This window comes from Sebastes umbrosus, chromosome 19 (genome assembly GCF_015220745.1).
Source record: "Sebastes umbrosus isolate fSebUmb1 chromosome 19, fSebUmb1.pri, whole genome shotgun sequence".
Taxonomy (NCBI): domain Eukaryota; kingdom Metazoa; phylum Chordata; class Actinopteri; order Perciformes; family Sebastidae; genus Sebastes; species Sebastes umbrosus.
Window position 1 is genome coordinate 20,645,259 of NC_051287.1, and position 23,367 is coordinate 20,668,625.

At 40.3% G+C, this 23,367-nt stretch overlaps 1 protein-coding gene across 4 annotated transcripts; it reads right to left on the minus strand.

The window, feature by feature from the left end:
* Positions 1 to 216: 216 nt before the first annotated feature.
* dgcr2 (DiGeorge syndrome critical region gene 2) lies at positions 217 to 21,766 on the minus strand. Of its 4 annotated transcripts, XM_037752327.1 has the most exons (12): positions 21,589 to 21,766; positions 21,242 to 21,481; positions 12,578 to 12,610; positions 10,397 to 10,519; positions 7,512 to 7,598; positions 7,181 to 7,391; positions 5,340 to 5,416; positions 5,060 to 5,242; positions 4,755 to 4,958; positions 3,926 to 4,078; positions 2,698 to 2,934; positions 217 to 2,616 (listed from the first exon to the last, which is right to left on the minus strand). In XM_037752327.1, the coding sequence occupies exons 2-12, from the start codon at positions 21,321 to 21,323 to the stop codon at positions 2,384 to 2,386; spliced, it is 1,623 nt and encodes a 540-aa protein (XP_037608255.1). In that variant the 5' UTR covers positions 21,324 to 21,481; positions 21,589 to 21,766; the 3' UTR covers positions 217 to 2,383. The 4 variants fall into 4 exon arrangements, with proteins under 4 accessions (XP_037608255.1, XP_037608257.1, XP_037608254.1 ...); XM_037752329.1 differs by having other exon boundaries at positions 3,926 to 4,075; positions 21,242 to 21,766; XM_037752326.1 differs by having other exon boundaries at positions 21,242 to 21,766.
* Positions 21,767 to 23,367: the final 1,601 nt, after the last annotated feature.

The following is a 23,367-nucleotide window of genomic DNA, read 5'->3' on the forward strand; positions in this document are numbered from 1 at the left end:
GCAGCTAAATGTCGTGACTGACGAGGTTCAACGTAGACTTCAGTACGATGCTGTGTTCATACCCACTGACGCATGGAGTCGTCCTTCATGGTGCAATTTATTTGGCATTTTGATTAGATGTACATCTACCTCAGAAAAAACACAAGCCCCCACCCACCCTGCAGATGAAGCATTTTTTTTTTTTTAAAGTTAAAGGCTATGAAATAAAAGACAAAGAAATGTAGCATTTGTTGTATTATACATAAAACATTTCAAATCCAATAAAATTAGTTGTCACACCACCATAGTCTAGCACAGGAACTACAGTGTAAATGCTGCAGCTGTTCGGGTCGCGGGCAGGTTTTTTGATGCATACGGAGATGTTAAACTATATAGTCTTTTTGAACCTATTTTGTACAGACAGACTGTTGAGCTAAAATGTTTCCATGAAAAGAAAAATCTCTCAGCATGCCAAAAGATAAAAAACATGCACTGCAGCTCTAAAAAGCAGGTTGAAAAATAAAATCAAACTTAATGGAAAAAAAGAAAAAATCTGAACCAGAACACCATCTCCTATACACACACATGCAGACGCTACTTTTTTCACAATTTATGAGATTTTGTTCGTTGGATAATCCGCTGTGGATTGTCAATGCCAAAAAAAAAAAAAAAAAAAAATGGGGAAAATAAGCTTCAACATAAAATAATAATAATGTTCTATACATACAGTACATTCAAACATGAGATGCATTCAGACGCACATTTACAGCTGGTTTTCTTGAGGCAGATCAAAATAGCGGTTTGAATGCTGGTGAATGAGGGTCGACTCTGATCTAACTTCTTCTGGCTTTGTTAAATTCATCCTTGAGTGAATCAAACGATTGTCGTCGTCATAAAAGGGGTCTAACAAGTTCCAAATATACAAGTTTACACTTTTCTTTTTATTACAATTATTTTTTTTTGCACTGCGATCCCACTGAGAAACAAGGACGGTAACAGATCCATCGACACCAAACAGAAAAAGACTCACAGCTACAGTCTGTGATCTTCATCATCAGTAGCTGAAAACAACCTCAATAACTGAGATGCATCGCGTGGAGAACCCACACGTACAAACACATCAGGAAATGGAGGGGGCAGCATCCAAAATGTGACAATAAATTTCTTTGCCAAACAAAAAAAACAAAAAAAACCCTGATTAAATCGAGGGATGAGCGTGCAAAACATTGAGCTTTGAAATCACTAAACATGGTTCAGTTAGCAAATACACAACTATGCTGCGAAAGAGTTGATGATAAAGTAACGACAATGGGACCGTCTGCGTGATTAAACCACTTCATGATGGGAACAGTTATCTTAAATAAATTGATTTTCTCAAATTTAATGACGGGGGGGACATCATCCCTAATCTTCACACGTACACTTGAAAAGCTTCATCGCTTCCGCTCACTGATCAGTGGGGAGGGGGGGTAGGGGGGGGTTCAGACTGCGTCTATCCCATAATAAAACAATCAAGATTATAGCCTGCAGTCATAAATTATCATCAAAAAGAACAATAACAAACTCAGATATTTATCAGTACCACAACATTCCTCGATACACAATGCCTTGTGTCAGCATTACCTAATAAAAACCCCTATAGCAGGAAACTAACCGTACTTTCTTGCAAGGTTAAACCTCTTAATTACAAAACGTTTTTGCTGCAAATATGCGCTATAAACCTGGAAGACAGCGTCATGTATCAGACTATTAAGAAAGTGAGGGGACAGCAGATTCTTATGAGCGAGTAGAAATCGAGATCCGGGACATGCCGCGACAGACGGGGCTGATGAGAACATTATTGTAGCCTTGAGACCGACAACAGATACGTCCGTTTGAACAACAGTTAAGATGCAAAACAAAAACGCACAAGGAACAATAGCTGGCTTCACTGTCCGTCTGGCATTCTTAACTTTGTGCTGGAGTGTGACACACAAGTATAACAAATTTGACCGGGCGCTGACCTGAAGGGGTATTTACATCACGGCTTCTCGACCAATCAGGCCAACTCTGAGATGTTTCAAAAGCTTTGCTCAGTCGACGCTAAAAGAAAAAGTGCAGCTTCAATGTAGTGTTTTTTTATTTTCTCTGTACCGAAACAGTCCTCCCTGCTCCCTCAGATGCCAGTGTTTTCAAAAAAACAACACTCCCAACTGCAGAAGAGTCTTCAGAAAGACGGCGTCCTCGCTCCTCAAACAAACGGTTGCTGCTTCTTATACGTGTGTACAAACTTGAACTCTCCTCCCTGCAGTCAGCATTTTTGATAAATGACACCACGGTCTGCTGCGTCCTCTCCCGGTGCAGAACGCACTCGTGACCTTCCTCAACCAGCAGGTAATGTCCGGATGCAGCTCCCTGCACAGTCCTATACCACGGTGCTGAGGGAGGAGACGCAGTCCGCGGGCATGGAGGCGGGGGTGTGGCCATCTGTCGGTGTGTCTGGCCCTACCAGGAGGGTGCTGCTATCTATGGAGTCCTCTCTCTCCTGAGAGGACGGCGCCGAGTCTGGCACGGGAACAGGAGCGTTGGGAATATCGGACTGGAGCCCGTCTACCATGGTGTTCATCTGGCTCGGCACCAAGGAAACCCCGCTGTGTCCTGCAGGTGACGACGAAGAGAGGGAATGAAAACGAGATCCCGTACTTGATGAGATACATGAATAACAGGATCTGCGCCTACCGAGGTCCACGTAGAGGAGGCTGTCTGGGTTGATGGAGGCTTCGTACGGAGGAGGGGGGTCGTCGGGGTGCTGGATGTCTGGGTACTTGTAGGCTGCGTACGGCGGAGGAGGCTCTTGGAAATGGAAAGCGCCTCCCTCTCCATCATCAGACAGATGCAGGGGAGTGAGGCCGGTGCCAAAGGCATCCGGGCCGTAGTCGAAGCCTGGGACTCGTCTTCCAAGGTTAAAGTGGTGCACTGAGCGCATCAAAACAGACAGAAACAAAAAATAACTGCACTTAATATTCATCCACAAAATCAGCCTTTTAAAAGAAACCTTCATTTACAGCACAAATTCAATTAACAAGTAAAAGGTGAGGGGTTTTATGGGACTGAAGTATTATAGAAATTTGTTTACATGATCAAATAAGCAATGACTGTTTACAAAGAGCCCGGTGCAATGAGTGTCGGTCACTATAGTTCACCAACATGCCTTAAGAGGTTAACATCATTAAATATTTTTTTAAACTTCTTTGAAGAATGCCAATTTTTCAACTGAGGCTCTGTGCATCACAGCTAGGGCTGGAGCCGAATATTTGACTATTCGGTTATTCGTTCATTTGGGTAGGTAATCGATTTTCAATTTTAGTGTTTGGATATTCCTGAGTCATGTCGTGCAGACGAGCCAAGAGCCCTCGTCGTCACTGCTTATGTCGGAGCGAAACCCTTGCGAGGCTTGGACCGAAAGGGCTGAGAGGAAGCCTCCGCAGGCTGCATCACGTACGGGCTTGTAGCCGGGAACTATCGGGATAGGAGATGCGTAATGCGTGGAGACATCATCCTCAAAACGCTGCCGTTTAGGGGGTGAGGGCCTGCTAATGTGACTTCGAGGTACGTCGACACTCGCACACACAGAGGGATGAGGAGAGGAGAGGAGAGGAGAGGAGACGCTTAGCAGCCTCAAAACGGCGCTGTTTAAGGGGAGAGGGCCTACAAGACGCTGAGGGCGTACAGAGGCGTTTACGGACTGATCATGACATTCAAAAAAGTGTGTGGGAGAAGCCTCTGATCTGAATATTCGCTGTTCATTACAACCGAAGCTCCAGAGCTCAAAAAATGGTATTCAGGACAGCCCTTAATAAAAACTCATATGTTGCATCTAATTTAACTGACACTAATTTAGATGACAAAGCCTTATATTACACAACCAAATTATTATCGTTTAGAGAGTGGTGTGCTTGATGCTCACAGTTTCCTCCAATCAGAGTTTCGATGCGTTCACGTCTCCGCTGGCGGAGTCTGTGCACCATGAAGAGCAGCAGAGAGAGGATGAGGAAGGACGAGATGCAGCTGACGATCAGTCTCATCCCGCTGGCCATCGAGTCAAACAGGCTGTTTCCATCTGAGGGAAAAAAGAGGAAAACTGACAAAACAAACAGTACCACACGCTGCACGCTCATTGGTGCTCCAGAGTATGAGAAATTCAATTTCGCCACAACAAAATGCAAAATATATATTTACACAGAGACAAAGGTCATTACATGAAAAAGCTTGAGGTCACTCTTCTTCCCAGCCTCCAGAAAAGTCACAATCAGCATCAAATAATAACTTAACAAAAAGGTTCCATATGCAAACTGAAGGAGGTTTGTGGGAATTGATAATCACATCCTCTATCACGATACTGGAGGTAATCAGGACGGCTGCAGTGGAGTATTTTGTAAGTGACACTGTAGCCGGAAAGTCAACATGATAGAGGTGTTGGATTGAAATCAGTGAACGGAGCAGAAGCAGGGCTGTCTGTGGAGGACAAACAATTGCTATGCTGTTTAATGTCTAACTGTCTAATGTAAAGGCTAAATTGAATCCTGAAGTTATTCTTTTTAAACTGAATTTAACAAATATTATAAAAGATAATATGCTGGATATCTCTTGCACACAGTGTAACAAATATCCTGTGGCTGGAAGATGTTGCAATAAATCAAATACTGTAGATTTGTGATGAACTCCACCTTTCCAAGAATGAATACTCAAGACTTCTATGCAGCAGCTAACACACTGCTACAGTGATGTGGTAGTACCTGGGTCCAGGCAGGTGAACTTGCAGCACTCTTTGGGATCCTTGCGGAAGTGCTGGCAGCCCTGCGGACGCTCACACAACGCAGCCACGCACATCTCAGGCTCGCCGTCATGACACGTGCAGCTCAGACACGGGTCGTCCCCCTTGGGGGTGAAGTAGTAGCCCTCGTTTACAACGTTGTCTTTTATATCAACACACGTCTGCCCTGTTGTGGAAAAAAATTGACATCAAGACATAGTCCAAAATAAACAAAACTAACAAAACTCATAGCCGTCTCCACATTTCTGATGGAAAATGAGCACATACTCCTCTTGCAGAGAAAGGGAAACTTCTTGTAGCAGTTCTCAGCGTGCCAGCTGTGCAGGCCTCGTTCATTCATGCTCTTGATCTGAAAGCGCTGCAGCTGTGCACAGAAGACGTTGTCCTGGGTGGGAGACGTCTCCTCAAAATTGGCCAGACCCTCAGGTGGCAGGAACACCTGCATCGACCCTGTTGAGGAAAAAAAGATAAAACATTTTTAAAGCATTACAACAATAAAGTTACAGAACAGGAGTATTTTTTTTTTTTTTTGAAAGAGCAGGCATACCTTTGTATGCGACCTCCCAGCGGCCCTCCAGGGAGTGGTTCTGATTGGTGATCACATACTGGTAGCCCACCCAGAACCTTAAAAACAAAAAAGTTAATTACTGCAATTTAGGGGCTGCAGCTAACGATTATTTTCACTGTTGATTAATCTGTCGATTATTTTCTCAATTAATTGATCAGCTATTTAGTCTATAAAATGTCAGAAAAAGGTGAAAATGTTGATCAGTGTTTCCCAAAGCTCAATATGATGTCCTCAAATGTTTTGTTTTGTCCACAACTCAAAACTTACTGTTATAGAGGAGTAAAGAAACTAGAAAGAAGCTGGAATCAGAGAATTTTGATTTTTCAAACCGATAAATCAATTTTCAAAATAGTCTGTGATTATTTTTTTTAGTTGACAACTAATGGATTAATCATTGCAGCTCTACTATAACATGTTAATTTACAGTGTCAAATGGTCCATTTCAGGGTTTATGCATAAGCCATTATTGAGCACCTTAAACTGCCACTATTGGCCACTAGATGGCCTGCAACCAATGACAGAGCACTATCACTCCCCCACCTCTGCTGGAACACACTGATACACTTGACTGTATGTTTATACAGAATACTTATTTCATAAAAAACAAAAAGATCAACAAGGGCAAAGTTTAATGAGTTACAAAAGATGACTTGCAACTTAAAGGGGACTGTTTGTAAGAATCAGAAATGCTTGTTAACAGCGACACCTGTGGCCGTTAAGTCAACGAAAGTCAGCGTCGGGCTCCCGCTTCCTCGCTCTAAATAGACATGAACGAGCATCGCTCAACACAGTGAGGCGACACACGTCAGCTAAAACACAATATCACTGTATAATTCAGCTGCTTGGCAGTAATATTAGCTGACCAGACGGAGGTCTCTCCATGAATCAATGCTGATCCTAGTGCTTTTTCCTGCCTAAACTAACTCTTCTGCAGTGTGTAGTGTGCGCGCATGCACGTGAGGTGGAGTGAGCTGAGTGAAGGCAAGCAGGCAGGCAGAGGAGCAGAGGAGCAGAGTACAGCAGAGACTCTGGTCCTGGAGACCTAAGCTACGGTCTCCCCCGCGTCCTCCGACCCCGGCCAACACTGTTTTGCAAGACGGGCTTCACTAGATAGAACTTTACGGTTTTGCTGCTTCCGTGTAGTTTGCTGGAGTCATGTCTGAACAGCGGAGCCACACGCAAGCGCGCATATGCGAGCGCGCATATGCGAGCGCGCATGGGACACCGACCTAGGTGATTTATACGTATAAGAAGTTACAAACAGTCCCTTTAAAGGTTTTGATCTCTAGAGACTGAGTTGAGTTGCTGCCCAGGATGCAACTTGTTTTTTTGTAAAGAAACAGGTCTATTTTATTATTATATTTTTATGCCATTACCATTATTAATTATTATTTTATTGTATATATATATTTTTTTTCTGTACCCAGGTCTCACTTTTAAATGTGATCTTGATCTCAATGTGACTTCCTGATTAAATAAAGTACATATAAGTTTGTAGCGCTCCCTTTTCTGTAAATGAATGAAAGCATGCATGTTCAGACAGTTATTTTCTACGTAAATAAAGGCCACATAAAAAGGGAAAGAAAGAGGAGCGAGCAGAAGTTGGACCGAGCCGTTTGTCTGTAGGTATTTGTCTTTGTACAGAAACTATATAGGATCTTACGTTAAGCTACTAACTGGTAAATGACTGTAGGAACTCACACAATTCTGATCAAACAGTAATAATATCTGTTATGTGAAGTTCTCTATAACAACCTACAATCAAAGGCTTAGTCTGACGCTACATTTTTCAAAGAAAACACAGTGAAGTCGAAACTCACTTGCACTGGTCTCTGCGCTCACAGACTTTGTCGTCGAAATCAACCTCGATCTTCAGGATGAACTGCAGCTCCTCGTTGGTGACGAAAGTAGCCAATGAGCCGTTGACTTTCTGACAAGTATCAACCGCCTGCCAGTAGTTCTCGTTCCTCAGGTACACTTTGTAACAGCTGGCCGTCTTCTCGTAGTGGTGCCACCCACTGGGGCATTTCTCTGTGGACGGGAAAAGAAGCTTCAGCAATGTGGTTGATAAAAGCTGCGTACACATAATGCAGATTCAACAACTATATAAATCAACAACAATTAACAGGGGGAGTGAAGGAAGATGCTTACTGTTGAAGCGCACAGGCTGAGCCACCCCCATGACATCTTCTACCTGCTCATATCCGTTGCCAAAACGAAACCTCTCCTCCTTTATAGCTGCAAAAAGAATGACTCAAGGTCAACAAGTGTGGACAGGTTTTTTTCCTTGTGTTATAAAAGAGGAACTCTGGATCATTTCTTTTCAGTGGACATATTGGTTTATGTTGTGCAACCTGTTAAAAGCCTGTGATTTAATGAAGCAGGCATTTCATTTATCTGACATCCTGAAAGATAAACAGATAAACCGATAAACTGTCAGAGCTGCTTGCTTCTGCACCAGCTCTCTCTGGTAAATCCATATATTTATAAATGTCTACAGACTGTATGGAGTAATGCTGGTATTCCTCTAGTAGGTACACTTCTTGTGGTCTTGATTATTGTTTACTTTATGTGATTCAGATGAACATTTCTTCTTTCTTTTCTTCCAGGTTCATTACTTGCGACAATTTAGAAAAAAAAATGTCTTAACCATCTACAACTCGCAAAATATCAAGGAAGTTGAAACAGATTTGAGGAACATAAAAGCAGAACCAAAGCCTTCCTTTATTAGCATTAAAGCAGTACAGATTGTATCCTCTTGTATGTATCATTAGGAGTAAAATCCCAGCATAGTACATACAGCACAATCCAGACATTTTCTCTAAGGAGACTGAGATTTGATTGACGTCAGGATGGATCTCCAGATATTGTAACTAGCCCTCTGTTTTAAGCAATAAAATGCGTTAAGGAAGGAGTCTTATTAGAAATGAAAATACTAGCCACTTCTCTAGTTTGTCTTAGATTACAGTACTGAATACTCAGAAATCAACAGGAAGAACAGCTGCACATAAAAAAGGGAAACATAGACTGACATTGCAACATTTTTTCAGTGAAAACTAACTGACTGGTAATCATTTACAGGACATTTTTCAGGTAACAATGTAGGCCGATTAACTAAAATAAACTCAAGTGTTTCCTTGATTCAGTGAAATGATAACCGTTGACAGGACAGACAAAAAGCAGGAATTACAGGTTATAACTAGAAGTACCGCCTCGCAGTTCTATGCTTCCGCCAGCCAGTCAAGTTGCACTTTACATCCAAGTCTGTACAAAATATCATCACTTCATCTTTTTATCCTTTTAGACATTTGTGTGAAATTGTCATAATTAGCATATGAGTTCTTGAGTTATGGCCAGAAATGTGATCTGTGAGGTCACAGCGACCTTTGACCACCAAAATCTAATCAGTTCCTCCTTAAGGCCAAGTGGATGTTAGTGCCAGATGTAATACCAGTCCCTCCAGGCGTTCCTGAGATTCCGCTTTCACAAGAATGGAACGGATGGTAAGGTCACGGTGACCTTTGACCACCAAAATTGAAATCGGTTCACCCGAGTCCAGGTGGACATATGTGCCAAATTTGAAGACATTTCCTCCAAGCGTTCCTGAGATATCGTGTTCACAAGAACAGTACGGATGGACAGACGTACATACGGACAAACCGTAATGCCTTCAGCCACGACCATCGCCGGCACGGCGGCAATAAAAAACAAAAATACTGTAGCAGGAGTTGCTTTGAATTATTGAGAAGAAAGAATAACTCAGCCTCCCAAACTAAGACATAAACTGAAGTGAAAACATAACTGTTGAAATTTTGATAATCTATAAAAACAAACGCTTATAATTTCTTTAACTTTATTGTAGTTCTTTTGTATTTTCCTTTTCTTTCTGCATCTTTAAACATTACTATTAATGCAACTGGTCTTTTGTTTGCAGCCTGGCTTACTTTTGTACAGTCTGCAATGTGATTTTTGCCAACTGGATATTTACACAATGCCACTTCCTATTTAACCTGCCTTGAAGTTATAAGGTTGAACAGTTTCTCCCTGGTATTTGTCTAGCTGGAATTAGTGTGAGGGATTGCTCCACCTCGCCGTGTTATTCAACAAAAGAGCTAATCCCAAACAAGAACATTGATTTCCATGCACGCTGTTGATTTAGCAGACAATAAGCCCTCACAGAGGCATGTGTGAGCATTGTTTGGGTTTTTCTTGCCTTCCTCTATGAAGCTGCAGCTACTCAGAGTCAGCGCACAGGGAAGGATGTTCAGATTGAAAGCGTTTTCAGTTGATAAAAATCAGTAGATTTGCTCCTGAACATACAGAACATACTGTACTGTATGTGTATTTGTGTTAAGGACCTTAAGTACAAACAATTTTTTCTTTTATTGCCTGCTCAATAAGTATACAGTGTTGTTGGCAGGCCTACAGCGTTAACTCTAGAGCATGCATGTAACACTGCTGTATGGAGGTCACATGCTGGACTCAATCCTCAATAATTCCTATTATGTCGTCAGAGATCTGGGGATAAGGTCTCTCCGGATTTAAGAGGGAGAAACAATAGGATTTCGGTCAAAAGGCTTAGTTAGCACTGCAACATCGATGCAGCGTTAAAGAGATCAACGAGCAGTAAACAAAAACAGAGACACATGTGCAGCCACTCAGAGTTCAACTCTGCCTTCCCCTGCCATCAGTCCAGAGCTGCTAGTCCTGAGTTTTGATTCCCTGTGGTGGATTACGAGGACTTTTTGTACCTGCAGACTTAAAACCACATCTGAGCCTGTTTGCTACAGGCTACTTCTGTTCAAATTTGGTCCACATGCATCACTGAACATCTCCGGACGTCGCTTAATTAGATCCCAGTGCGTCTTTAAAGCCTCCTGGGTGCATTCACACCTGTATTTAGAGCCGTCCAGCTGTGATCGGATCGTCCATGTGTGAAAAGGTCCCGGGTGTTGCTATTCTTTCCCGAAATCAATCATGTTATGGGTGTTAGGTAACCGAGTGGGTGTAAAAGGGCTTAAGTGAGCTATACTCACGGGGACAGTCCATCTCGTCACTCTTGTCCTCACATGCTGTCCAGCCATCACACTGCCAGGACATTGGGATACACTGCATCTTCCCACTGCGGCAGGCGAACTGCCCAGGGCTGCAGCGTTGCTCTGAAATACAACAAGGGAGTTTGTGTGTGGTCAAACCTGCATGTGACCGAGCCTTTTCCAAACAAGAGAAAAACATTTCAAGTCAGAGTCCTGAATGAGGCCAAGTGAGCTTCTAATGGCACATGATAAAATAAGAGATCTTAGGTGGTGATGGGGGGGAGAGTTTGGGGGCATGAATACATAAACAGATTTTCAATGTTCTTCCTGATAGCGACTCGGTGAAAACTGAGAAAATCACAGTCAAATAGGACCAGGACTATCACTGCACCAGTGGGATGAACTTAATCAGCAGTTTACACACACTTCCTGTCAGCATGTTAGCCCACTCACCGATTCAATATACTGAGACTGCAAAGGAGGACATAAAAGATAATTGGTAGAAAGAAGAAAAAGGAGATCCTGGCAAAGAAAATTCACAGCCGCTGGTAACTGAATATGTTCATATTAGTCCAGAGAAACCCAAATCAGACGACTGAAAATAAAACAATAGGACTTTTGTAAGCATGTCTTCAAGTAACAGTTCAGTTATTGAGGGCAACTGGAAAAAGGAAGCCTTAGTCTACGTTCACATTACAAGGCTTAATGCTCAATTGAGATTTTTTGCCCAGATCCGATCTTATCTTTCCGTCTTGACGGTTCACGTTGATGTTTGAAATTACTCAAATCTGACGCCAGTGTGAACAGATCTCTGCCCTGAAACACCTCACATGCAACCAATAACGTCACAGACATCCGACGGCCCATTGTTCCGAAAATACACACGGGAGTTGTTGGAGTTAAGTGACTGCCAGACTCTGTTAACATATTGCTCAATTTAACAGATCTGGGTTTCCTGTTACACAGATGACACTCCTAAATCGTAACGTATGACTTTGTATGACTACTAAAGAAAGACTTTTCATTTCGGCTGATATTTAACTTTAACAGCTCTTCTGTGAACTAAGTTAAGTAAACTAAAATACAATGTTACTGTTTGACGTCCCGAAAAACCGCCAGTCAGCACGACCACACAATCTCTATAACATGTTTTCATTAAATCAGAGTTCTGCTTTGTGAAACATGACGAATTTATAAGATGAACTGAGTGAAAAGTCTGTTTGATAAGTTAATTTACATTTTAAATGACTGACGAGGAAACAAATAAAGTCTTTAACTATTTCCTACTGTCGGAAGAAAACCTCCATTGACGTATTGATAAATTGAATGTAGCCGAGCTTACCGTTAAACATCTACTTCTTCTCAAACATAATTTAGGGATTTCTTGCGACTCATAAACCGGTGAACATGATTTAACAGAATTCGTTATTAATTTGAGCTCCATGTAAAGTGAATAATAAATGTAATGTTTCCCAGATAATGCTCATCTGCCTTAACAATGCAGTTTACACATTTTTATAACTGCTGATTTATTAAATCTGAGTTCCACTGAGGAAAACATGACGCCGAATTTAGCAGAAGAACTCAGTAATATAAAAAAAAGTATTTTTTACCAAGTAAACATTATCAGTGTCTCCAAACTACTCTGAAAAAATCTGATCTTTGTCACGAGAGAAAAAAAACGAAAAGAAAAAAAATGAATTTGGGCCACATTTGCTTGTAATGTGAACATAGTCTTAGTCCTGCAGCAGAAATGTCCTTTTGTCTGTCAATACCCTTCAGTAACACAGTCTGTGCTAAGTGGGTCTCCACGCCATGTGCGATTAAGAGAGGACTCTGCCTTCCTTGTGTGATGAAAGAACTGCTCTGTCTTTATGCAGACTCAAACAGGTCCCAACAATGTTATTTATCACGAGTGAGAAAGTTCAACCGACTGTCATGCTCTTGTTTTTAAGAAGTTAAAACATAAACTATAATAGCTACTTATTCTTCTGCTGTAAAAAAAAAAATGAGAAGAGAATAAAACAGTCACAGGTGTTTTCAGGCTTTTTTGAAGGGGTTACTCATTACCATTTGAAAATATTTAAGGGTCAATAATGGTTCAAACTGAAAGAGCTGCTAATATATTGTAATAAAAGAGATCAGACAGCCACTACACTAAAAGATATACTGCGTGCTTACCTGACAATAATCTTGCCAGAGCTAGCCGCGGACCTGAAACAAATAGAGACAATAGAGTGACTATTCTGTTGTCTTTTAGGAGACAATATTCATCCTGTTTGTGCTGCTCATTATGTTGTATATAAGGATATCTATTACTTATACTGTCAACAGTTCTCTGGCATGTGTCAGTGCTCAGTGACTTCCCCAGTTGCCTGCCCAGTAGAGGGTACATTACACCATCTGTTCTTGGATATAGGTGGTGATGTTTACCTACAGCGGAGCAGGACCACCCACTCACCTGACAAATATGGCAACACTATTTTTACTTTGAAAAGAAGATCGGAGCTTTTTCCAGTGACTATTGTTTCATCTGTGTACCAACCAGCCCAGGTGACATTACCCCCCACAGACCAGACTCTCAGCTATGATGATCCCACAGAGCAACAATCTACACTGGGCTTTAACACAGGGATTAAAACTGGCCTTTACCAGAGCTCTGCTTGCTGCACAAATCAATGATTAGCCAGAAATAAAAGAAAACTAATGTGCTTGGAAATGCACTGCAAAATTCAGATGTCCTACATAGGATTGATTTACTTTTACAAACCAGATGTAACTAAAAGTTGCCCCACTATTTCCAATCACAGTGCAGCCTCACTCAATAGCCTTATTTTCAGAAACTAGCCATTGAACTGCAGCTTCTCCCTCAGGTTTAAATACAACCCAACAGGACGATTGTTCAGACCTTCAAAAAACATGATAAATCATATTTTCAAAAACAGGAATCTCACATTACACACAGATGTAACCTTGTTATGTTCTGTTGTCACAAAGGTCACAAACCTTGCCTTATCAGGTCAAATTGACTTCATTTTGCACAACATCCTGCTTACTGTATGACTCAGATGTATCCAAGTGGAACAAGGTTAATAAAATATGATTGATGGAAGTATTGTTTGTAACCCTGTTTTCACTTGCATAATACATAGATCAATTATGCTGTGAGCTTCCTGTTTTTCAAAGGATTCATAATATTGTGGTAGTTGAAGGACGGAACGGTTAGTTTAAGAGAGCTAACGCTCCATGAGGCCGTGCTATCGTCAACTATACATGATGAGAGAAAAAAACTTAAAGGGTGGGTCCATTCTTTTTTTTAAGGTTTTTATATCACTCTGTAGCTTCCCAGTAGTGTTCCTTATGTATTCAAATCCTAACATTCAAGTTTTAGTGTGTATGTTTTAGCCTCAAAATACTATTTTCCCCAGCCCTTCTAAAAACTTTTCCCACATGACCTGACGCAGGTTTCTGCATGATGACGCTGCTACATGTACAGTATATATACACAGCCTTAGAGTCAGTGTATTAACGTTACACACAGTAAGTTAGCCACGTTAGTTTGGATCCGAACGCCACACAATAACACAAACAAACTAGCTAGACCAGCAACTCCCGTGATCTGCGAGGTACAATTACTGCTTTTGTGAATGGAGTCTGGCCCTGTCGGAAAGGGCTGTCTGATGGCAAGGTAAAGCTGTGAAAATATTCTAAATATAGCGTACACAAACTAATATTGATTTTTTTTTTTGGTTAAAATACATTTTTCTGCTGCTCCTGTCCATAGCCACTTCACCTTGACTTCAGACAGCCCTTTTCGACGGGGAACTGAAGCAGATATATCGCTCTCTTCAAAGCTACCAGACTCCATTCACATAAGCAGTAATTTTACCTCGTAGAACATGGGAGTATACATACAAACCCACTTCAAAAAATCCCATCTAACCCTTTCAGTTATTTCCAAACTTAGCATTGCTAACTTTGACTTAGCTATTGTTAGCATTGACATTATTCATAACCTTATTGATTGGCTTCCATTGGCTTACTTTGGTAACCTTCGTCCCTGCTTTTGGCGACGGTTGAGTGGGCGTTTCCATTTGAAAAAAAACCTATCCTTTAAGGCCGACCTTGATGCAGAATTGCAGATCGCCTTCACTCTGCCTAAATGTTGTCTAACACAACAGACGTCACCTTGTCTTAGTTAATGCTAAGTGGATTGAGACGCATTACAGACCCGTCTGAGTCTCCAGGGACTGAACGCATTATCATCGAGCCCATCGAGACTGAATATGTGTCAAATTGATGGATAACATTAGAGACCGTGTATCCCAGACGTGATGTTAATAATTAATGTATATATACAGAATAATAGACTAGGTAAAAAAAATAAATTCTTATGGCTTTCAAAGATGATAGTCAATCTTATTTCAAGTGCCTTGCGAGATAATATAATTATGTGAAAATATGATATCTCTATCATATTTAATTCACACTGTATACACACTATTTTATGTTGAACAGCTTCACCAGAGGGAACATTTTCCTTGCCTGTACATGGCTGCAGGGTGATGTAACAAATCCTCTGACAGCCAACGACCTTTAAGTCTACATATTTTTTTTCAGTTTTGTAATAAGACTTGTGCTATGTTAGCATACTGGGAGGCTAGCGAGCAAACAAAACCCAAATCCAGCTGGGGACTGTTTATCTAAAATGTAGCTGACTCTTTTTAAACTGGATCTGCATGTGCTCACGACTTGAAAATAAACGCCTGGTTTCTGTCGCCTTTGGTTTGAATAAAGACTTGCTGCCTGCACGGATCAGTATTCATTCTCTCTCTGCTTTTTTCTGATAACTGCTGCTGGGACATTCACAAGAGTTGAATTCATTCAGATACCGGTAACCTATCCTGCTTATCAGATATTACATGTTGAAGGCACAGCTTGGGCATCTCCGGGTTTAAAAAAAGCCTCTATCTATAACAGCTTCAAGTTGAAGTGCATTTCCCTCAATAGTATCTGAACTTCCTGGTGATTGGGATGGAGTATCCGACTCTGCTGTGGCTAACAGCTGCCTGAAAGCCCATTTTACCATCCTTCTTTGGTAGGGACATTTCATCAGAGACAGATTTTACTGCACACTTTGGACAAGAAGGGTTAATGTTGTGTTTTGAAGATAATGGCTCATAAACATGCCGATGTAAGGTAGTCCACATGCTTGACATGCATGATGTACATATACTGTATCTTACTGCTGTATACAGTAATGCATCTGGTTAATGCATGACAAATGAAGCAGTTCTGAAGGTGGGAAAGCATCTCTTATTGAGGCCATTTCTTTCACAAGCGTTGGATATTGTGATGTCAAGTCTACAAATGAGTGAACACTGGCTTGCCCTGAGACAAGTGAGCCTCTGCATCTCTTACATAACCAACAAGAAAACACAATAAAGACTATGAGACTGCCCCAACTTAGTCCCACCGAAGTATAACGGCACAGTGGACTGGCCTTGTGTGCACACTGCATCATCTCCAGCTGCCGATGATTCACATCAACACTGAGGCTCACTGTTAGAAGCAGTGAGTGGGTATGGGCATTCATTTCTTTCTTTCTTCATACCACCTCAAAACCAATATTTTTCACACTGTCAGGATGAACTCACTCCGGGTCAAATTCCTTCAAAAACATAGCTGTTTGGTTTGCAAATCATTAGATGGGTAGGCTACATAACAAAAAGCAGTAGGAAATGAATGTGTGTTGCACTGAAAGGCTTGACACTTTCACTTCTTCTTAGTATTAATATGACAACGTCAACACTTAAAATACTTAAGAGTTGCTCTTAAATACAGAGCTGTAGCACTGTGGTTCACCATATTAGGAGAAAGTGTTAATACTGGTCATTTCTAGCGTTCCAGGGATAAAAAGGATGATCTTTACTGACCTAGAGCAGTGGTTCTCAACCTATTTTCCTTGAAGCCTCCCTACTTGTACCTAAGAAAAGCTGAGCCTCCCCGACATATTATCTGACATAACCCCCCTTAAAAAAATTACAAATCCTCAAACAAAATCCTCAATTTGAATAAAGTGATTTAGTGTATTAAATGAGTTAGCCTTTTTTTTTAATTAATCAACTTTCTTTAATGAACATAACTCGTTAATATGTGCCTCCCTTTGTGTGCGGCAAGCGAGAGAGAGCAAACATGTTTCTGACTGCAGTGAAAATGTTGTTTTTGAAAGGCTAAATGTCAATAAATATGGAATGAAGCAGTAAGTTTAATTATATAAAAACATGTTGTGAATTTTGGAAATGATTAAATCTATATTTCTTCAATAAATGTTGACTTCTGGACGTAACAACGCTTCGTTATTGGAATGTTTGGATCACACAAGTGTTATTATGATTTTTATACGTGTGCAAATTTAATTTTGACAACCTCATGAGCAGACAAATCCTGGCGCACCCCCTGTGATCTTTGGTTGGGAACCACTGACCCGGAGTATAATAGCCATAATCTATCTGCAGGCAGCTGGTGGGATATCAGGAACAAGACTTTTGGCTTTCACACGTATTGTCAGCCACACTGACTGTAATCTCTGTTGCCTGTGACACCGTCAGTTTCCTCCCCTGACATTTTCATTTCCTCCACATTTACTTTCACCAGCTCAACAATACAGAACGGCAACATGAGCAAGATGTTGCAAAACGTTTCAGTTGTGAAGGTGATAAAGTCTCGAGCCAGAAATATGTGGAAGGTCAGGGCTGCCTCACAGACTGTAGCAGGAAATAATTCATCTGTGTTATTGTAACTTCTAATCGCTCATAGATGTCAATAAAGCTGATAAAACAATACTCCTAAAATAATAATTGTATTTATTTATATATTATTATTAAAAACTATTTATTTAACAATTTCCTTATTGGTGGATCACCTTTCCCTCATTTCAAGCCATTTCAAGCCAATTATAGTAATGTTATGTTGTAAGTATGAATTAATGGTTTTTCATTGAGCCAATGAACATTATCCTCATTCTACATCATAAAGTAAATTATCTGCACCCAACTGCTTACTAGGCTGTCCTAGAAAAATAAATGCTTCCAGTTGGAAGAAGATACAGAAATCAAAGGACCATGAGACTTTAGAGAGACAAACATAATTGATGTCCAAGGTTGAAAACTAAATATGATATGCCCTCTGTAACAAAGATGATTAAAAAAATAACATTAATTTTCTAATCTAGCTTTGATATTTGGCCAAAAATAATCACTTCCCTTCCCATCACATCAACAACAAGAGTTTTCCACGTGTCATTTTTCAAACTTTTGCTTCAATAGTCTTCCAAAAAAGTGCATCACTGTCTGTAACTCAAGTCTTGTCCATTTGGCTCACTGCAAGCTAATTGTCAACTGCAACTCGTCTCGTCAGTGAGGTGTCAGGTGAACCAAACATCTGACCCACTGTTGACGGATGATGTTTGTCAAAAGATAAACTACAGCCAACTTTTTTGGTGCAGAACAAATAGTGATAAACCAGTTGTCAGTGTCACACAGACGGCTCGCGGGGCACCACTGATGATAAACAAACTTCAGTGGACTGGTTGCTCAAGTTGATTCAGCCAAACCAGACTCTGCTAACTCTGCCTAGTTCTTCTCAATTTTTAGAGCCCACATTGAAGTACTTCAGTCTAACCCATATCTACTGAGCAGTCTCACATTCATACCAAACCTATAAGCTGCCTGCAGCTTCAAGGAGCACATGTACATTTTGCGATCATTACGAGGCAAAACTCTCACAGTAAAGCCTCTCATTTTTTTTTTTACTTCTGTCATTGCATTGGAAAGAAGGTTAGGAAACATACAGGACAAATGGCCACATTAAATCAGGTGGATAATGTATTTATGATCAAGTGACATGCATGTGTCTGTAGAGTTGTTTTTGCAACATGTTGTTTACCATCTAGACACGACCGGAGTAAACTGACGCGGCCACAGGACATGCACATGTGCTAACCACCGAGCCACCGCTTATACAGTATTATCATATCAATTTCCTATTTCAAATTTGTCACAGACTTGCGCAACCTACGAAGACATGCATGTGAAACTTAGTTGTACAGTAAAAGTGATTCTAATCATATATTGATTTAAAAGCACCTCTAACATGTTTCATTCTCCCTTGGACTCTCCTTTCACATTAAAAAATGTTGACATTTTAATGTTGCCTGGCTCACTGGCATATATCCAGAGCTGGTTGTACAAAAGTGAAGGCTGACCAAAGAGCCATTTAATGGCCATTTCATTTTATGATGCATGTAACTTTGCTATTAATCAGCAGCAGCAGTAGATGCTGTCAGATTCTGAAAGGCACAGTAAGATGGCTCAAGCCTACCTGTGTGGAAGGAACATTATTTCATGCTCACACCTGCTCAAACATTTTTTAATTGAATTATGTTCCAGCAAGCTGGATTATTCTTAAGTCCAAGTCATGTGCTTTGGGAAACCTGCATTTAGTTTGCACCAACATGCTCTACAGAAACACACCCTCTGTGACACAGCCTGTGCAAAATACAATAAAACGGTAAGTCCCCCCTGCAGAAGGCTTGGCATGAAGGCCACACTATCCCCCAAACAACTAGAAGTGGTTTCTGACTCAAGCAATACTCTTTTCAAAAGCATTAAGCACAAGGCTAAAATATGCACGACAGATAACCTTCACTTTTCACAAGTTATTTTAAACAAAAAGGTGTTGTGTTCACTCAGAGTAAGTACTGAATTCACCTTTGAAAAGATGAATAATTACAATTCATTACACTCTGTAACTGAGTGCAAATGAACCGCAAAGAGCCTCTTAATATTGACTTAATATGTGCCCAAGAACCAAACACAAACTAACAAGAAGTATGCAGTGTTGCGTAAACTGTGGCACTCCTTTTTATTAAGCCAAACAATAATGTGTTTATTCACGACTTGAACTGATAACAGCAGATAACAGTAGAGGATTCAGGTCCCCCAGAGCAGGCTGAACCATGCATGCATATGCATTCATTCATGTCCATTAAGATTTTCAACACTAACAAGTAATGTGGGATGCTGGCCATGGGGGTTGTGCAATATGTTGCCATTGTTAGAACAGAAGGTGTGTAGCCTACGTGTATGTAGGGGTGTAAGAAAATAAAGATACGCATGAGTATCACGATAGTATGTGTTGTGATACTGTATCAATTCTCAAAAACACTGTATTGATCTTTAACTAACCTCTTAAAAATCCAACGGCCCTGCAGATGCTATTCTGTCTTTCAGAGGTTGTAGCGGGCTCAATTTTAAAGCTAGTGTGAAGATACTGGCAATATATTAAACTAGAAAACCTGAGGAATACATTAGTACAGACTATGTCATACTAGCTTATCGTGAAGGAGGCTAAATAACGCTCAAAAGTTGCAAGCAATTTTGGCGAGGAAAAACTGGCATGTCTATTTTCACAGGGGTCCCTTGACCTCTGACCTCAAGATTTGTTAATGAAAATGGTTCTATGTGTACCCACGAGTCTCCCCTTTACAGACACGCCCACTTTATGATAATCACATGCAGTTTTTTGCATGCAGTACAAATGTGGTATTATTATTTTTGCCTATTCTAAAATGGTTTATTTATGGTCTGTTCTTTATATGATGACAGTTTTCCTAAAACTTGATTTAAAAAGAAACCGCTATATATATCGCCTTGCTTACAATATCACAATATATTGCAATATATTAAATCGTTACCCCTGTATGTGTATCGTATCCTTGCCAATACACAGCCCTACGTGTATGTGCAAACTGTTACATGGAAGCTTTGTGTTGTGTTTCCCTATACAGGGACATTAAAAGCATATCTTATCTTCTCCAATCCACACGATTGTCAGGATCACAAGATCAGGCCTACAGGAAACCACGAGATGCTTTTATGTTGTTGCTGTTTAGATGAATACCAGGAAAGGGCTATGCAAGAAGTGTTTACATTCAAAGCACGAGTACAGGCTTTTTTTCAATTGAGACGTGAAATCATTTCCCTGTTTGGATCATAAAAAACTGGCATGCCAGTGACAGACATGACTACCTGAAGAGGACTTTAGTGTGTCAAATTCTGTATTGAAAGGGGCTCGATTATTTTTAAACAAAACATGCACATTGTGTATTTGCTTATTAGGGTGGTTTGCATGTTTTAATAAGTCATAGATCTGCAGTATGTGTTGCACACCAACCACAACAGCATCTTCTTTAGTAAAGTGTCATGATTAACTATTTTTAATCACTGGGATATGTTTGAATGTGTAGCTAAAGGATGAGTCAATGAGAGGCAGCTTTTTGTGATGCAGAAGCATGAATCTCTGCCATGCATTTCAAATCACAAGCAGTCAGTGGAGGGTAAACACACCTAGATACATTGTCTAACCTTACATGCCTGTTGCCTTTTATAATAGGAGTGAAATTAAATCTTTATAACACAATTTCCCAATACAGCTCTTATCAATAAGTGTCCCAAATAGCTTATGAAAGAGACCACAAATAGCGTTTATATTAAATATAATGTGAACTGTACACATCTTTTAAGTGTGTGTCGTTTAATGATGGCTGAAGATGTTATAGTTTGTCTACTTTTGTTACTGCTACAGTGGAGACAGCAAGGCGGTCCTCCACGCAGTAGCACAGCAGCGGGTTAAAAACCACCAGAGTCCCCGGCTTATCCAGCAGGCCTTATCCGCCTGAGCTGCTCTAATCTCGGCTTCCTTCTCCCACTAAGAGCCGAGCCCCACGGGGGAATGTATGTGCGCTACTAAAGAAACGAAACAACAACTTGGAGATGTATTTACCTGTCCGTGGTGGGTCCGTTAACGTGAGGACAAAGAGAAGAGAGAAGAGGACGAAACTGCTGCTGTCAGCCTTTGGCAACATTTATCCTCCATTCATAGTAACTCCTCTATCCAAGAAACGTTTAAAACAAATACACCGAGGATCCTCTCCGTCTCCACCGTCACCGTCTCCGTCAGCTCTCCGGAGTTATACCCGCTCAACACACTTTAAACCCATCTTTAATGCACTGGAAGCGGCAGCTAGTGAAGGAAAACAACCGTCTGTGAAGCATAGTCGACACAGATTGTGGTTTAATCTCGCTGAGAGCAGCTAACGTGAAGCTAACTGGCTCCTCCGGTACCGTTACCGTCCTCTCTCTCTCCGGTTGCTGCTCGGCTGTTAGTGGAGCTTATCCAAGATGGCCGTCGCCTCCCATCACAACAATCCCAAACATTCAACCCTCACAGAGGAGCTGCTCTCAGCTGGAGAGGCTGCTATCAGCTGGAGGAGCTGCCCACTGCCGGGGCGGAGTTTAACACGTTATACCCGCGGTGACACACCAGAACCAGGGTGTGTTGGTGGGAACCCGCTGAGATTATTATGATATGAATAATATCTACTGGCGCAGTTTATCAAGCAGCACGATGGGAGCTGCTGGCACACAAGGAGGTGTGACATGAACAAGATATATTACAAACTCCACTAAATTAAATTATACAATTAGAAAAAAGACCAAGTAACCCCACTTAATAGTGCCAATTCATAAAAACCAGCGTCATAAAATATATTAACCTTTATTATTTATCTTATTTAATTTATTTTTATTTTTATTTATTAATTTATTATTATTATTATTATTTAAAAATGTATATTATTCCATGATTTATCTGATTTATGGTAATATTGTTTGGGCAAATTCATACCCCTCCAATCTTCATAAATTTTATTTGTTGCAAAAACGATTTGCAATTTTGTCAAACTCTAAGGAGGCTTCTGCTCCACTGTTCAGGAAACTGAACTTTCTTTCAGTTTATGACATAAATATTCATCAGATATGCGTGTTTATATATAAATATATGTTCTTGCCTTCTTCTTTACCATCATCGCTTAGCAACTTCTTTAAATCTAATTCTCAAATTCATTCCCATAATACTAGACATGTTAATCATCTTCACCAGAACATGGCCAGTACTCCCTCAGATATCGTGGTGTACAAATATGGAACACCAAAATACATGTAATCAAGAGCTCGTTATCCTTAGAACATTTTAAAAGGAAATTATCATCACATTTGATTAATGATGTCTAATTATCTTTTGATATGTTTAGATATATTTTCTTTTCTTCTGTACTGTTTTTTGTATGTATTTCAGTGTTTTTATTGGATTGTTTTCCACTGTTTGGTTAGGTTTTTCTGCACATTTTGTGTACTTCTTGTTGTTGTTTAACTTTTGTTGTATTCTTATTTGTTAGTAATTATGTAATTAGATTAGTTTGGGATCTTTCTTCCTTTCTTGCTATTGTTTTTTTGATTTTTTTTTGTATTCTCCTGGGGTTGGGGGGAGGTCCTTTGACGTAGATGTAACAACAGTTAACCTCAAGGTTACACAAATGTACGTGAATTTATATCATATAAAACACTCCATTTAAACAGAGATTTATTCAAACCAACTCAAATTATTTCACTCAAAGCAGTCATTAAATACGATTTGCCTTTTTCATTAAGGATTCTCGAGAAACCTTTGTACTAAAATTGCATGAATATGCATTTCTACCGAGAATCGTATTATGTAATTTGCTTTATTTAATGGTCTTCTCTCTTCCTGGGAGTCTGACCTATTTGACCTTGTGTGATAGCCCATGGGCCAAACACCAAGACTGCTATTATCATAAGAAGTGAGTCCATGTATTTGGGATAATTTTATTGCTTATTTTTGTTATCATATTGGAAAATATATCTAATGTCATTACACCAGTTTTCAGGCTTTACGTACACTGCCCACATGATGTTATATGTTAGGAAGAGCTAAACAGTACACTACAAGATGTTTCTGAAAACATTTGAGGTGAGAAATAGGCATTACAGTAACAGAATATTGATTCATATTTGATCAGCGCTGCCTAGTTTGACCGTTTGATCAGAGTT

What these genes read in the sequence shown, in the direction of transcription:
- dgcr2 (XM_037752327.1), bottom strand. Translation starts at nt 21,323, where the DNA reads ATGTTGCCAAAGGCTGACAGCAGCAGTTTCGTCCTCTTCTCTCTTCTC. An exon ending in TCTGGCAAGATTATTGTCAG is followed by an intron (nt 10,520 to 12,577) that starts GTAAGCACGCAG and finishes GTTGTATTTCAG; the next exon opens with AGCAACGCTGCAGCCCTGGG. An exon ending in CTGGGAGGTCGCATACAAAG is followed by an intron (nt 5,243 to 5,339) that starts GTATGCCTGCTC and finishes TTTCCTCAACAG; the next exon opens with GGTCGATGCAGGTGTTCCTG.